This window comes from Dermacentor albipictus, unplaced genomic scaffold (assembly GCF_038994185.2).
Source record: "Dermacentor albipictus isolate Rhodes 1998 colony unplaced genomic scaffold, USDA_Dalb.pri_finalv2 scaffold_125, whole genome shotgun sequence".
NCBI classification, from domain to species: domain Eukaryota; kingdom Metazoa; phylum Arthropoda; class Arachnida; order Ixodida; family Ixodidae; genus Dermacentor; species Dermacentor albipictus.
Genome location: NW_027225679.1, coordinates 35,001 through 50,000, shown reverse-complemented (window position 1 = coordinate 50,000; position 15,000 = coordinate 35,001). Strand labels below are relative to the sequence as shown.

The 15,000-nt window shown below is 57.7% G+C and overlaps 1 protein-coding gene and 2 non-coding genes across 3 annotated transcripts; 1 reads left to right on the top strand and 2 right to left on the bottom strand.

The window, feature by feature from the left end:
- Positions 1 to 2,656: 2,656 nt before the first annotated feature.
- On the bottom strand, positions 2,657 to 2,846 carry LOC139053437 (U2 spliceosomal RNA). Its single transcript, XR_011510483.1, has one exon. It is a non-coding gene; the product is annotated as a U2 spliceosomal RNA (small nuclear RNA).
- A 161-nt stretch (positions 2,847 to 3,007) lies between these two features.
- On the bottom strand, positions 3,008 to 5,718 carry LOC139053422 (uncharacterized protein T26G10.4-like). Its single transcript, XM_070530438.1, has one exon. The coding sequence runs from the start codon at positions 4,283 to 4,285 to the stop codon at positions 3,008 to 3,010; it is 1,278 nt and encodes a 425-aa protein (XP_070386539.1). The 5' UTR covers positions 4,286 to 5,718.
- Positions 5,719 to 12,406: 6,688 nt separating this feature from the next.
- Positions 12,407 to 14,221, top strand: LOC139053438 (small subunit ribosomal RNA). The gene has a single exon (XR_011510484.1). It is a non-coding gene; the product is annotated as a small subunit ribosomal RNA (ribosomal RNA).
- The last annotated feature ends 779 nt before the right edge of the window (positions 14,222 to 15,000 follow it).

Below are 15,000 nucleotides of genomic sequence, written 5' to 3'. Positions count from 1 at the left end.
AGTGTTCTCATTGTAGTATGAATAACCTGCAGATTTTTCGTTGTTGTTGTTATGCGTTATACAATGCTGAGCGATGTTTTTCCTTTCCTTGAAGCTAGCCATAGAAGTATAAAACTTTCTATAAACTCATTACAATAAGAATCCAGCATACGGTTCATCATCGGCTCGATAAACGTTCGGGAAGTGGCGACTTTTAATGCCGTGATCATGAAGCTTAACAGCAGAGCGTGTTCATCAGATATGCCAGGGGTGACGTAACGCAAGGCGTGAATCGAATCTAAGATTGAAATGGCGTTCTGAATTCTTTTGGTTCCAGATAGAACAAACAAAAATATATAAAAAAAGCATGTCATTGATTGTCATTCAAACCTCAAGAGCGCGTGGAGAAAGTGTTCCGGTTTACATTCGGCAAATCGAAATGAACGGCTAAAATTAACCTATCGTCTGGTTTCATGCGGGAGATCACGTGCGCACGCAAATTTCTTCGTACGGGAATTTTATGAAGTGAAGGCGGCTACAGATCATTTCCTTTGTCTAGTTCATGTTCGTAGGCGCAAATTGCAAACGTAATACTTGGAGGAACGTTTCCACTAATCTACAGGGGCTCTCTCATTTCTCCGATTGCTCGCAAACACATTGCATTGCTAGTCGTGACGTTTCACAGTGACGTTTCACCATGCCCGTCGAAGTTGATTACCAGTACCGCGCCAGCGTCGACCGGCCGGCGAAGCGACGAACTCAGCAGCGCATGCGCGAGGCCCTACAACACCCCAACCGAGCTACCCTGCTTATCGGAGAGAGCGAGTGCGCGTGAACGCGGGCTCGTCTGACGATCTGGATTAAAGAAAAAAAAAAAAGTGTGTCCGAGATATTGACAAAGACAAGTGGTCGCTGTCGCTCTGAGTCTTAGCGCGTTATAGAAAACGTGGGATGGCGGTGCTTCCTCGAGGGTCTAAAAGTACAATCTTCGAACTAGCGCTCCCGGCGGAACGTGGAGCTAGCATCCTTCTTCTTGGAACGGTTTGCAATGGACTGCTTGAATGTGCCGACCACGCGTCACGGGTCGCGTATAGAGCCAACGTTTGGCAAGAACGCGTCTAGCACAACCGATCGCGGTTGCGATAACCCATCGTTGGTAGCGAAAAAAAGAAAGAAAGAAAAAAAAAACACCTACCCGCAGCTTGTTAGCAGTAACCGTAAATGTGGTTCTAAATATAGGTTCGCTGGTCACTGAAACTTTCTCATAACGCACACCACTGTAGTCCAAAAAGAACAAAGCACGCACAATGGATATGATACAGCCGTCACCGCATGATTTCGCGTTTTCCTTATTGCATTACTTTCGTGGGCATGCGCGCTAGGGCCACGCAGGCCAGGAGGCAAGGGGAAAAATAAATAAGAAATGATACGCGATCCTCAGCATTGACTTGGCTGATGTGGCACTCGCATTTATGTTCTTTACCTTAGGCGAGCGCAACGCGCCAACTGAACTCCAATTTCCCATAACGGAAATTCGTATTTGGCCATTTGGTTGTATTTTTGGCTGATGTTCGCGTTTTTCGCCCGAGCATGCGCTTCACTGCGCCGCTCGTTGCCCCTTCAATGCGGCTTCACTGCCCTGCAGGCGTGTTCTGCGTCAAGCCGAACCACCAGGCAAAAAGCCTGGGCGCCGCCATCTTGTTGAGAGCGGCGCCGGGGACACAATCGCGCCTAGCTCATTGAGTTTTCCCCCAAAACTGAACGAAATAGCCTTATTTAAATGAGAAAGATGCCGCGAGTGCCGCAACGAAGGACCTTAAGGATTACCGAAGGGTAACTGAGGGCGACGCGACGAGCTTTGGAAAGAAGAATGATGGGTGTAGCGCTACGGGGGATAAGAATAGAGCAGATTCGGGGGGTGAGCGAACAAACGCGAGCTAATGACACCTTAGTTTAAACCAAGAAAAAGAAATGGGCGTGCGCAGGGCATGCAATGTGGGGGGAAGATCATCAATTAAGGGTTACCGACTGAATTCCAAGAGAAGGGAAGCGTAGCACGGGGTGGCGGAAATTTAGGAGGGCAGATTAGATTAGGAAGGGCGCAGGCACTAGACGGCGACCGTGACCGGGCTTACACGTGACCGGGGTGCTTGGAGAATAATGGGAGAGGTCTTTGCCCTGCAGTGGTCGTAGCCAGCAGGATGATGATGACGAAAAGGTAGCAACAGGTATTCATAACATACAGGTTGGAAAGCTGAGGCACCTCTGAACCCTTGAATATATTTCGCCACACTTGGCCATACGACAAGTTTGTTTTCGAGGCGCTCGGTCCCACTGCAGCGAAAATGTTGCCGGAAATCGGGCACTCCATTTTTGTTTCATAGGGAACCTTTCTTCCACTAGGGCAGCGGATTTTCGCAGGGCGAGCTTGCTGTCGTTTACGGATCAAAGCGATAGTGAACTCCAAAATGCAGTGTTGGCTTTGAGTGGGACTTACATTGATTGCAAAACCCACGGCTAATCACCCTTCCCCCCCCCCCCCCAAGTGGCTCATTACAGCAGACAATCGTTCAGAAACACCGGCATCGTTGCGTATAGTATGGGAATGGTGCGTGTCACGTGAGTGCTCGCTTCGAGCTTGTGTTCTTCATTTTGATTGAATGAAGTCTCACCTAAGTGAGCGGGGGCCGATCCCGGAGGTAGTGCAATACCGGGCCGACCTGCGGCGGAGGTGAAGCAGGCTTCAAGCACTCCGCCAACTTCCAAAAATAGGTTTAATATCGTGGGTCCATATAGAACCCGTATCAGATATTAAGCTGATAAGAACAGAGTTTTTTATTCATGCTAATTACAATACATCAAAAGATACGTGTTACAAAACCAAGGGGAAAACGAGTAAAAGGTGTATAATCTAAAAACGCAAACAAATGGCTAAAAAAACTAGTTAGTGGTGTTAGTAATAAAAGACTAAAACTGTAAAGGTGTAAAACAGTGCAAAAATGGCGCTTCTCTAAAAACATAAGATCGTCTAAGAGGTGCCGACATGGGCTCTAAAAATCTTTGTAGAGGCGCTTATTGTGTCGCTGATGCACAGGCGTTTGAGGGTCCGTAGGTATGACCTACTGCACAGCCTGCGCATCACCCGGTCGTTCCCCACATCCCAGCTGCCAAGGCAGCCGACGACCACCGCGTCCACCGTCACGCGCTGGAACCGCCGGAGGAGATGACGCTGTACAGGGGCGTACTTCTCCTCCTTAGCCTTCCGGGCGTCCTGGAACGCCTGCAGCCTGTTCTCGAAAGGGCAGCAGACGTCCAGGATGAGTGCCTCCTCTCCACGGGCCAGTACCAGGTCGGGCTTGAGTGATGTGTTGCCTACGACCTGGTTCTCCGCAATGACTGTAAACCGACCCAAAGCAGCCTTTTTTATTCTGGCGACGATGGTGTTATGACGCTCCGTCATGGCCCGGCTCTGCCGCATGCAGTGGCAAAGTACATGCGGCAGTGTCTCCTCCCCATACCCGCAGCGTCTGCATCTTTTGTCCGCCGCGGGTGCCCAGAGTCTTGTGGCGTTGAGGGGGAGGAGATTTAGCCGGGCTCGATGAATGAAGCGCCAGTCGATGAAATGGGTGTAGCGGCCGGACCTCATGAAGTGGGTGTTTGCCGGGTCGGCCGCCACACACACCATCGCCTTGCCCTGGTTCGGTTTGTCTTGCAGAGATTGGTCCCTTTCGGTGGAGAGGAGCGCCCGGATGGTCTTGACCAGCTTGTGGCGGTTCCTCGCTGACACAGAGGCCTCCCCGCAGTTGATGCGGGCTCCATGCTCCAACAGCTCCCAGGCGACGGAGAGGCGACGGGAGGCTTTGCGGGCCTCCGTCCACACAGACTGGACCTGTGTGGACGTTTGCCGAAAGTCGCCCTCCGTCTCGCCTGAGAGGTAGGCCTCCATGTCCTCGGTGTTCGCGGGTCGTCTCAGCCGCCTTGACACTACGCCCTCGAGCTCTCCTGCCGCACGCTCCCGGACCTCCACGTCGGTCGACGTCAGTAGTTTGAAGGCTCCATCCACCCGACAGATGTCGCTGAGCTCCGCCGCAAGTGGGATCCCTGCACTGCCAGCCTGTGAGCTTCCGTACAAGTATTCATTGGAAGCTCTGGCTGGCACGTACAGGGTCTTCTTGATGAGCGGGCGGAGCTCCTCGTCCAGGCGTTGCCACTCTCCCTTGCTGGCAAGGCCCACCCGCATGGCAAAGTTGAGGGCTGGATACAAAAATGTTTTGATAGCATCCAGCCTCTGCCATGGGGCGAGCATAGAGGAGAGCAGCTTTCTGCCCAGGTGGATGGCCTCGTCGACCGTCGTCTCGTCCGGTAGCACCCTGAACCCCACTGGACGGCCCAGGAACTTGTGCCCCTGGAAGTCGCCAAGCGCCGGAATCGGGTCGCCACCCACGGTGAAAGAGGTGGGCCGTGTACCCACGGGGTGGCGACCAGACAGGTGTAGAGACCGGCACTTGGCGGCGTTGAGTCGCAGCCCGAGCCGGGCAGACAGGGCTGTTACACGGTCCAAGCGGCTCTGCAGGGTGGCGGGATCCGCGGCCAGCAGCGTCAGATCATCGGCGTAGGCAAGGATGTTGTGCTGCCTATCGCCTCCCTGTACTGCACGGATGACCGGGTCCACCACCAGGTTGAAAAGCAGGCCGCTCAGAGGACAGCCCTGTCTCAGCCCAGCTCCGATGGTGATTGGCTCCGTAATGCCAGCTGCTGCCACGACGCAGGTGGTGTTGGCGCGGTAGAGGTCTTCAACGATGGTAGCAAAGGCCTCCCCCGCGCCGGCGCCGCGGACAGCGTCGACGAGGGCCTGATGGGCGACCGAGCCGAAAGCGTTGGCAAAATCGAGGAACCCCACGCACAGCTCCCCACCTCCTGTCCTAGCATCATCCAGGCGTCCCTGCAGCACGAAGTTGTGTTCAAACACCCCATCGTGCGGCAGGAAGCCCTTCTGACACCTGGACAGTACCGCATGGTCGCCCAACCACCTCTGCAGCCGGGTGGTGAGACACCCGGCATACAGTTTGGCGATCGTGCGACCAAGGGCAATGGGTCGCCAGTTTGTGGGGTCCTCGCGGTCGCCCTTCTTGTAGATCAGGATAGTCTTCGTCGACTTCCAGCTCAGGGGCGTGCGGCGGTATTGGAGGCATACGTTGTATACCGCCGCCAGGAACCTGCCCTCAGGGTCCACCTGCCTCCAGTGGTGGTACGTGAGGCGGTCCTCCCCTGGAGCTGTACTCTCGCATTTACGGAGCTTGGCTGCGACTTCTTCCGGTGTAAAGGGGCACAAGTCCAGTTCTTCGGTGGCTGGAAGCCTTGACCTCAGGATGCTGGTATCCACGGGTGTTGGTGACCAGAGGTTCGAATAGTGGTCCTGCAGTGCGTGGGGGTCGATCGGACAGAGCTGGGACGGGCCTTCAGTGATTAACCGCACTGCCCGGCGCCGGTTCCTTCTGTATAGAGTTTGTATCTGCTGGGGGTTGTCGGGGTTCACCTCGCGCCTCCGTGATTGGCGCGAGTCCCCGACTGGCAGCCGCAGGTGTTTGGTTGCGGCTGCAATGGCACGGTCAAGGATGTTTTCGAACCGTGCCCACTCCCCAGCAGACTCAGGCAACCGGCTCAATGCCCGCAGCTCTGCCGTTTCGTCCGCTAAGGTCCACGCACTGCCCTCTGGCCGTGTGGTACCAGCATGTTCGTCCTGGGTCCCGAAGTCCTGGTTGCTTCCGTCGTGGTCCTGCACCTCTGCCCTGCCTGGGGAGAGCTCCTGCATGGCCGCCGGCTCGTGAACCTCGGAGACTGGTGCTCCCGGGCTGCCTCGGTTGGACGGCAGCGATGGCGTTGGAGAAGGGGAGGCCGAGGCCGCGGTCCGCCCTGACTGGTTTGGCGTCCGCGGAGAAGGTGCCTCGGCCGTCTCGCCATCGCTGCTGTGTCCAGGTGTTCCCCGAGGTTCCACGGGAGACGGCTCCTGGTCGGCGGCCTGCCCGGTTGCCACTGCTGGTGTTCCAGGAGGGTCCTCAGCGGGACCCTCGGTGCTGTCCTGCTCTGCTGCGGGGGTGCTGTCGCTGTCCTGCTCCGACGCACCAGTGGCAGCACCCGCGGCGAGATCACGCCTGGCTGCCAGTGCCGCCTCCCTCCTGTGCCACTGCTCGTGGTTGCCCAAGCCCCTCCTTGTGGGGAAGGACATTGGGCAACTGCCACACTGGTGTGGCAGGGCAGCAGGGGGGGCGGCAGTCAAGTTGGCTGCAGCCAGGCAGGCGTGAGAGGCTGGTCGAAGCCCTAGTGTCTCGCCGCAGATGGTGCACACGTTGATGGTGCGCCGGATCCTGGTGCCGTGTTCGAGTTCCAGGTGCCGCTGGAGGGACTGCCGCCGCGCTGTCCATTTGGCCGCGGCATAGGCAGCTCGGCAGCCCTCTTCGCAGCACCGGACCGTTTGGGGCACGGGAAAGAACACCGTGAGGGTGCCATCCTCACGGGCCGGCTGGCGTTCCTGCCCAGGGGTGATGGGGTCGCCATCGTCTTCAGAGATGTCATGGGCCGTGCGGCCGTGGCCCCCAGAGTCCATTGGATGGTCTTACCTTCCGGACCCGGCGGCTCTCCTCAAAGGAGGCCAGGTCCGGAGGCTAGGGGGCCACCAGGGGTGGCAGCTAGTGGGCCAGGCCCATGACAGACGATGGCGAAGGCAGGGGCCAGCCGGTTGTGCCCCAGCACAGCACCAGTCGAGACGGCAGGACCAGCAGGCACCCCGCAGGCAGGCAGCACCAAGCAGTGGTCAGGCCGAGCAGGGCAGGAGTCTCCGAGGGGCGGCAGGCAGCGCCAGGCAGCGGCAGGACCAGGAAGCGGGCCGGTGTGGGTCGTCCAGGGGCCACCAGGTGGCAGCACGCGGGCTGTCCTGGAGGCAGTGCAGCAGGGAGCCAAGGGCCTGGAAAGATAGGGCTGGGATAGGGGAAAGACCTTGCTATGACCGGAGCAGGTAGCCGGGCGCCTCTACAAAGATGAGTGTGTCAAAGGCCGGGCAAGCCAGCTGCATTGACTACACTTTGATCTTAGCCAAAAGGCCGAGAAGCGATGTCTTTCACTTCACTCCATTGTACCACTGCCTTGTGGGTGCCCTGGCGACATTGGTAACCTCAGCAACAGCGTGGGCAATCTTATAAAACCCAGCCCGTCTAGAGACTCTATGCTCTCTATCTCGCGAATCAACTCGCGACGCCTCAGTCTTTCACTGTTAACGAAACGCCGTCGCGTAGAAACGAGACCCGAGCGCAAGCTTGTTCGCAAGGCAAAACCAACGAAGGCAACCTCGTAGAAAACGGAACAGGCGAGCGGAAAACACGCGCAAGGGGAATGCTTACTTCCGTCTGAATGCGACCGCTCAAGGCGGCTTTCTTTGAGGCCTTCGTTTCAAGCCCGTGCGCAAGTGTAATACACTACGCGCATTTCCCTCATTTCCTTTTATTTACCGCAAGGCCCACTGAAAGTTTTCATACGGCACAGGCCGGGACGGATTGCAACGTGTCGATTCGACCGCTAGAATTAGGTAGCGCGCCTCATGTACGAATGAAAGAGAATGAAAAAAAATAAATAAATAAATATAGAAAAGGCTGCGCACTCCTTCCAACCGGAAACATAGAGGGCAGGAAGATCGCCATGTGGAGCACAGGTGTTGTTAAAAAAGAAAGAAAGAAAGAAAGAAATAGCGCTACCCCATCATCTTTACCGTGTGCGTGTATACACACACACGCACACATATGCACGCGCACGCACGCGCGCGCGCGCACGCACACACACACACACACACACACACACACACACACACACATACGCACACATGCTAGCATAGCTTAAGCACAGCTGGAAAGCTCAGCCTTGCGCAAGAAAAAAGGACCACGCCCTTTCGCAAGCCCCTTTGAAACTTTTAAATGAGAAACATGTGTACAGCGAGGTCGTTCGAAACTGGCGCGAAAACGCATCCGCGCCATCTGTGTGCGGAACTAGGAAAACCTACGGCCTTCGCCATACAGAAAGAAAGGTAGATGGCGCGAGCTAACGCTCCGTTGCATACTAAGAACGAGAGCTAGTGAATAATGGCAGAAACGTCTTGGGAAGAGAGAAAAAAACAACAACAACAAAAAAAAAAGAAAGACACGCAAGTTGTTGGCTCGCGCAAGCATTCTATTTTACAGCGAGTAAAGAGCATAGCAACTTCTCACAAGAGCAGCAAGAAAGACAAGAAGAACGTGAGAGAGGGGGAGAAACAGGCGCGTTTCTTTGGAATGCAGAGCATGCTGCACACACTATGAAGTGCCAAAGAGACGGGGAAAGCAGATGGCGCGATTGTGTATGTCCTCAAAGCTTGAAAACAATTTCTAAACTACAAGGTGTGCCGAAGTCCGCCTACTCTCATCAGGTTGCTCCCGCCTCCAATTGCATTTAAATTAAAATTACAGTCGCCTCAGAGGCAGAGAGAGAGAGAGAGAGAGAGAAAATGTGTACACTTGCTTCGCGCAGCTGCACCCGTTCAAATTTTACAGCAACAAGAGCACTCCCGCAGGCACAAAGTCCGCTGCCGCGTCCGCCGGGGCGGAATGCACTCGCTTCCGTAAATTGTCGTGCGGCAGACTGCTGCATCGTAGCACACCTGAAACCGCGCAGACGTCAGCGATCGCCGCGAGATCGCTGCGAGCGCTAAAGTCCGAAACCACGTCCGCCGGGGCGGCGGGAGCTCGATACCCCTTCACGAAACTTCTGCGTGTACACCGCCGCACGGCCACGGCGGAGTCGCTGGCATCCTGCGCGCAGTTGCATTGCGTCGCGCCGGGAATCGTTGAAGCCCCACGCAGACGTCGGCGTCGGCCCCGACCTGGCTGCGAGCGCTCGAAGAGACCAAGTCCGAAGCCACGTGAGCCGGGGCGGTGTGAGCGCGACTAAGTCCGAGACGACGTCAGCCGGGGCGGCGTGAGCGAGACCAAGTCCGAGACTACGTCAGCCGGGGCGTCGACTAAGTCCGAGACGACGTCAGCCGGGGCGTCGAGCACGCCGCGGTCGCTTTTCCCACTCTTACTCGAAAAATGGCGAAGGGGCCGCGCTAGCGTGCCTTGAATCGGTGAGCGGCGGTACCGCGGCGATCGCGAGAGCTCAAATCGGCCGTGCCAAGGCCAAATATTGGCGCTCGGCTCGGCGCAGTACGCCGCCTTGTCGCACGAGTACGGCCCCGTGGAGGTCTGGTCACTTATCGCTGCTCTTATAAGGGGCCGTACCGCCCTGGCCGACGTTGTACCGTAGTGCCGTTTTCGGCTTGCGCGTGTTCGTGGTGGTGTCCGCGCACCGCTCCGCACTCGAGAATCGTGCCCACGACGACGCGAGCGCTCGGAAGAGACGCAAGTCCGAAACCACGTGAGCCGGGGCGGTGTGAGCGCGACTAAGTCCGAGACGACGTCAGCCGGGGCGGCGTGAGCGAGACTAAGTCCGAGACTACGTCAGCCGGGGCGTCGACCAAGTCCGAGACGACGTCAGCCGGGGCGTCGAGCACGCCGCGCGCGCTTTTCCCACTCTTACTCGAAAAATGGCGAAGGGGCCGCGCTAGCGTGCCTTGAATCGGTGAGCGGCGGTACCGCGGCGATCGCGAGAGCTCAAATCGGCCGTGCCAAAGCCAAATATTGGCGCTCGGCTCGGCGCAGTACGCCGCCTTGTCGCACGAGTACGGCCCCGTGGAGGTCTGGTCACTTATCGCTGCTCTTATAAGGGGCCGTACCGCCCTGGCCGACGTTGTACCGTAGTGCCGTTTTCGGCTTGCGCGTGTTCGTGGTGGTGTCCGCGCACCGCTCCGCACTCGAGAATCGTGCCCACGACGACGCGAGCGCTCGGAAGAGACGAAAGTCCGAAACCACGTGAGCCGGGGCGGTGTGAGCGCGACTAAGTCCGAGACGACGTCAGCCGGGGCGGCGTGAGCGAGACTAAGTCCGAGACTACGTCAGCCGGGGCGTCGACCAAGTCCGAGACGACGTCAGCCGGGGCGTCGAGCACGCCGCGCGCGCTTTTCCCACTCTTACTCGAAAAATGGCGAAGGGGCCGCGCTAGCGTGCCTTGAATCGGTGAGCGGCGGTACCGCGGCGATCGCGAGAGCTCAAATCGGCCGTGCCAAAGCCAAATATTGGCGCTCGGCTCGGCGCAGTACGCCGCCTTGTCGCACGAGTACGGCCCCGTGGAGGTCTGGTCACTTATCGCTGCTCTTATAAGGGGCCGTACCGCCCTGGCCGACGTTGTACCGTAGTGCCGTTTTCGGCTTGCGCGTGTTCGTGGTGGTGTCCGCGCACCGCTCCGCACTCGAGAATCGTGCCCACGACGACGCGAGCGCTCGGAAGAGACGAAAGTCCGAAACCACGTGAGCCGGGGCGGTGTGAGCGCGACTAAGTCCGAGACGACGTCAGCCGGGGCGGCGTGAGCGAGACTAAGTCCGAGACTACGTCAGCCGGGGCGACGAGCACGCCGCGCGCGCTTTTCGCACTCTTACTCGAAAAATGGCGAAGGGGCCGCGCTAGCGTGCCTTGAATCGGTGAGCGGCGGTACCGCGGCGATCGCGAGAGCTCAAATCGGCCGTGCCAAGGCCAAATATTGGCGCTCGGCTCGGCGCAGTACGCCGCCTTGTCGCACGAGTACGGCCCCGTGGAGATCTGGTCACTTATCGCTGCTCATATAAGGGGGCCGTACCGCCCTGGCCGACGTTGTACCGTAGTGCCATTTTCGGCTTGCGCGTGTTCGTGGTGGTGTCCGCGCACCGCTCCGCACTCGAGAATCGTGCCCACGACGACGCGAGCGCTCGGAAGAGACGGAAGTCCGAAACCACGTGAGCCGGGGCGGTGTGAGCGCGACTAAGTCCGAGACGACGTCAGCCGGGGCGGCGTGAGCGAGACTAAGTCCGAGACTACGTCAGCCGGGGCGACGAGCACGCCGCGCGCGCTTTTCGCACTCTTACTCGAAAAATGGCGAAGGGGCCGCGCTAGCGTGCCTTGAATCGGTGAGCGGCGGTACCGCGGCGATCGCGAGAGCTCAAATCGGCCGTGCCAAGGCCAAATATTGGCGCTCGGCTCGGCGCAGTACGCCGCCTTGTCGCACGAGTACGGCCCCGTGGAGATCTGGTCACTTATCGCTGCTCATATAAGGGGGCCGTACCGCCCTGGCCGACGTTGTACCGTAGTGCCGTTTTCGGCTTGCGCGTGTTCGTGGTGGTGTCCGCGCACCGCTCCGCACTCGAGAATCGTGCCCACGACGACGCGAGCGCTCGGAAGAGACAGAAGTCCGAAACCACCTGAGCCGGGCCGCGGCGGGAGCTCGACGCCCGTCACGCAACTTTGGCGTACAAGCCACCGCACGGCCGCGACTGAGTCGTCGCCACCGTCCGGCTGGCTGCACTATAGCACGCCGGGAACCGGGAAAGAACCGCGCAGAGGTCGTCGTTTTGCCGCGGCGTTGGCGCGAGCGCGCGAAGAGACAAAGTCCGAAACGGCGTCAGCCGGGGTGTCGAGCACGCCGCCCGCGCCGGTCGCACTCGTGCTCGGAAACGGCGAAAGGGCCGCGCTAGCGTGCGGCCCCGTAGGGGCACAGAAAGGCGATTGTTCTGGAAACCGCGCTGTCCATAGGCGAGAGATTGCCGTTCGCGCATTCGGTCGACGCGCTGCGCTTTCACGACTTCGGCATTGCGCTGCCGACGTAAGCTTTCCATCTCGCTCGCGGCGCTGCGAGGCGGCACGATTTTCGCCAAACGCTCGTCGAAAGTGGCACGAGTACGGCCCCATGGAGATTTGGGAACTTATCGCTGCTATTATATGGGGGTCCCAGAGAGCAGTCGCCCCCAAAAGCGACCTGGGTGTTTGATATGCGGCGGGCTTCGTGCCCGTCAAGCGTGTCCCCGGTATCGCTCCCGTGGATCCCACAGCTGACGTCTGCAGCCTCATCCGCTTGATGCGTTAGGGGCTGGTTGTCGGACGACGCTTTCTCCACGATATCGAGTTGTGTTCCGCATCGTCCTCGGACGAGTCAAATGCGAAAGCGCCGAAGGCGCGGGCGTGACCCGTCGCCTGGCGGCTTTGCCGTCTCGGCTACGTTGCAAGTGTCGGTCGGTCCACCTGTGCTGCGGGCTCAAGAGAAACCGCAAGCCGTGATCGAGTCGACACAACCAGTCTATCGAGAATGTTGCGTGCTTCTTGCCGCGTGGCGATACCCGGCCCTTCGGGGAGGGCGCCGTAGCGAGCTCGAACGCCGTCGTCTCGGACTGTGCAAAGTGCTACTCTTTGCAAGAACGAAGCGTGCTGGGGCGCCTGAAGGTGGCCTCGGCATCGCAAAAACGGCGTCCGGCCTGCTTGACAGGCGGGACGCGCAGTTGAACGATTACCTGGTTGATCCTGCCAGTAATCATATGCTTGTCTCAAAGATTAAGCCATGCATGTCTAAGTACATGCCGAAATAAGGCGAAACCGCGAATGGCTCATTAAATCAGTTATGGTTCCTTAGATCGTTTCTTCCTACTTGGATAACTGTGGCAATTCTAGAGCTAATACATGCAGTGAGCCTGAAGCCCTTTGGGCGACGGGTGCTTTTATTAGACCAAGATCGATCGGGTTTCGGCCCGTATTGTGTGGTGACTCTGGATAACTTTGTGCTGATCGCATGGCCACGAGCCGGCGACGTTTCTTTCAAGTGTCTGCCTTATCAACTTTCGATGGTAGGTTACTTGCTTACCATGGTTGTTACGGGTAACGGAGAATCAGGGTTCGATTCCGGAGAGGGAGCCTGAGAAACGGCTACCACATCCAAGGAAGGCAGCAGGCGCGCAAATTACCCACTCCCGGCACGGGGAGGTAGTGACGAAAAATAACAATACGGGACTCTTTTGAGGCCCCGTAATTGAAATGAGTACACTCTAAATCCTTTAACGAGGATCAATTGGAGGGCAAGTCTGGTGCCAGCAGCCGCGGTAATTCCAGCTCCAATAGCGTATACTAAAGCTGCTGCGGTTAAAAAGCTCGTAGTTGGATCTCAGTTCCAGACGAGTAGTGCATCTACCCGATGCGACGGCTCGGACTGAACATCATGCCGGTCCTTTCTTGGTGCACTTCATTGTGTGCCTCGAGAAGGCTGGTGCTTTTACTTTGAAAAAATTAGAGTGCTCAACGCAGGCGAGTCGCCTGAATAAACTTGCATGGAATAATAGAACAAGACCTCGTTTCTGTTCTGTTGGTTTTTGGAATACGAGGTAATGATTAAGAGGGACAGACGGGGGCATTCGTATTGCGGCGCTAGAGGTGAAATTCTTGGACCGTCGCAAGACGAACTACTGCGAAAGCATTTGCCAAGAATGTTTTCTTTGATCAAGAACGAAAGTCAGAGGTTCGAAGGCGATCAGATACCGCCCTAGTTCTGACCATAAACGATGCCAACCAGCGATCCGCCTGAGTTACTCAAATGACTCGGCGGGCAGCTTCCGGGAAACCAAAGTGTTTGGGTTCCGGGGGAAGTATGGTTGCAAAGCTGAAACTTAAAGGAATTGACGGAAGGGCACCACCAGGAGTGGAGCCTGCGGCTTAATTTGACTCAACACGGGAAAACTTACCCGGCCCGGACACTGGGAGGATTGACAGATTGAGAGCTCTTTCTTGATTCGGTGGATGGTGGTGCATGGCCGTTCTTAGTTGGTGGAGCGATTTGTCTGGTTAATTCCGATAACGAACGAGACTCTAGCCTATTAAATAGGTGCGGGGTTCCCAGCACCTTACAACCTTCTTAGAGGGACAAGCGGCTCCTAGCCGCACGAAACAGAGCAATAACAGGTCTGTGATGCCCTTAGATGTCCGGGGCCGCACGCGCGCTACACTGAAGGAAGCAGCGTGTCTTTATCCCTGTCTGAAAAGACTGGGTAACCCGTGGAACTTCTTTCGTGATTGGGATAGGGGCTTGCAATTGTTCCCCTTGAACGAGGAATTCCCAGTAAGCGCGAGTCATAAGCTCGCGTTGATTACGTCCCTGCCCTTTGTACACACCGCCCGTCGCTACTACCGATTGAATGATTTAGTGAGGTCTTCGGACCGATGTCCGGCGCGGCCTTTCGGTTGCGCCGGTCTGTTGGAAAGATGACCAAACTTGATCATTTAGAGGAAGTAAAAGTCGTAACAAGGTTTCCGTAGGTGAACCTGCGGAAGGATCATTACCGGATTGTTCGAGGGTGACGAGCGCCATTGTTTCTACCCCGTGTGGGTGAAGCAGCTCGCTGCGCCCGACGCTTTCCGCCGCTGGCCCCGCTTGGACGCGGGGACGGCTATACCCGAACATGCCGGGGATTGCCCGAATTTCGAAGGGCGCCCCGTGCCAAATTTGTTGCGCCCAGTGGACGCCGGCTGCAACCTTGGACGGTTGGCTTGGCCGCGCCCGCGGGTAGAAACGGCGTAACGCACACTGTTGGGTGGGCTTTCTGAAGTCCGCCTCGGCACTCTTGCGCGGAATGGGAGTAAGACGACCCGACCTGCTGCTCTTGCCCAGTACGAGGGGAACGGCGAAGCGTGCGGTCGGTCAAGGAACTGACGGTCGAGAGCTAATGCCGCTGCCGCTTAGTACACACGGAACCGTGGTGCGAGCGCTCTCCCGTCCTCCGCGGCAAACGCTGCCGAGTCTGAAAAGGCTGGCGGCTGCCGGTCGCTTCCTGCGGCGAGTGTGGAGTAACGACCCGACTTTGTTGCTGCCCAAGTACTAAAGGAACGGTGCGGCGCTCGGTCGGTCATGGAACCGGCGGTATTGAGGGTGCGGCTGCCAAGTACGGAAGGAACCGTGGCCTAAAGCACTCTCCCGTCCTCCGCGGCAAATTCCACCGCGCCCGAAAGGGCCGGAGGCTGCCGGTCGGCTCCCGCTCGTGACGCGCGAGGTGTCGAGTTCGCGGTTCAATGCGACGACGTCTGCAGGCTATTTGCCCGCCGCCGAGGGAAAGGCGGCGTT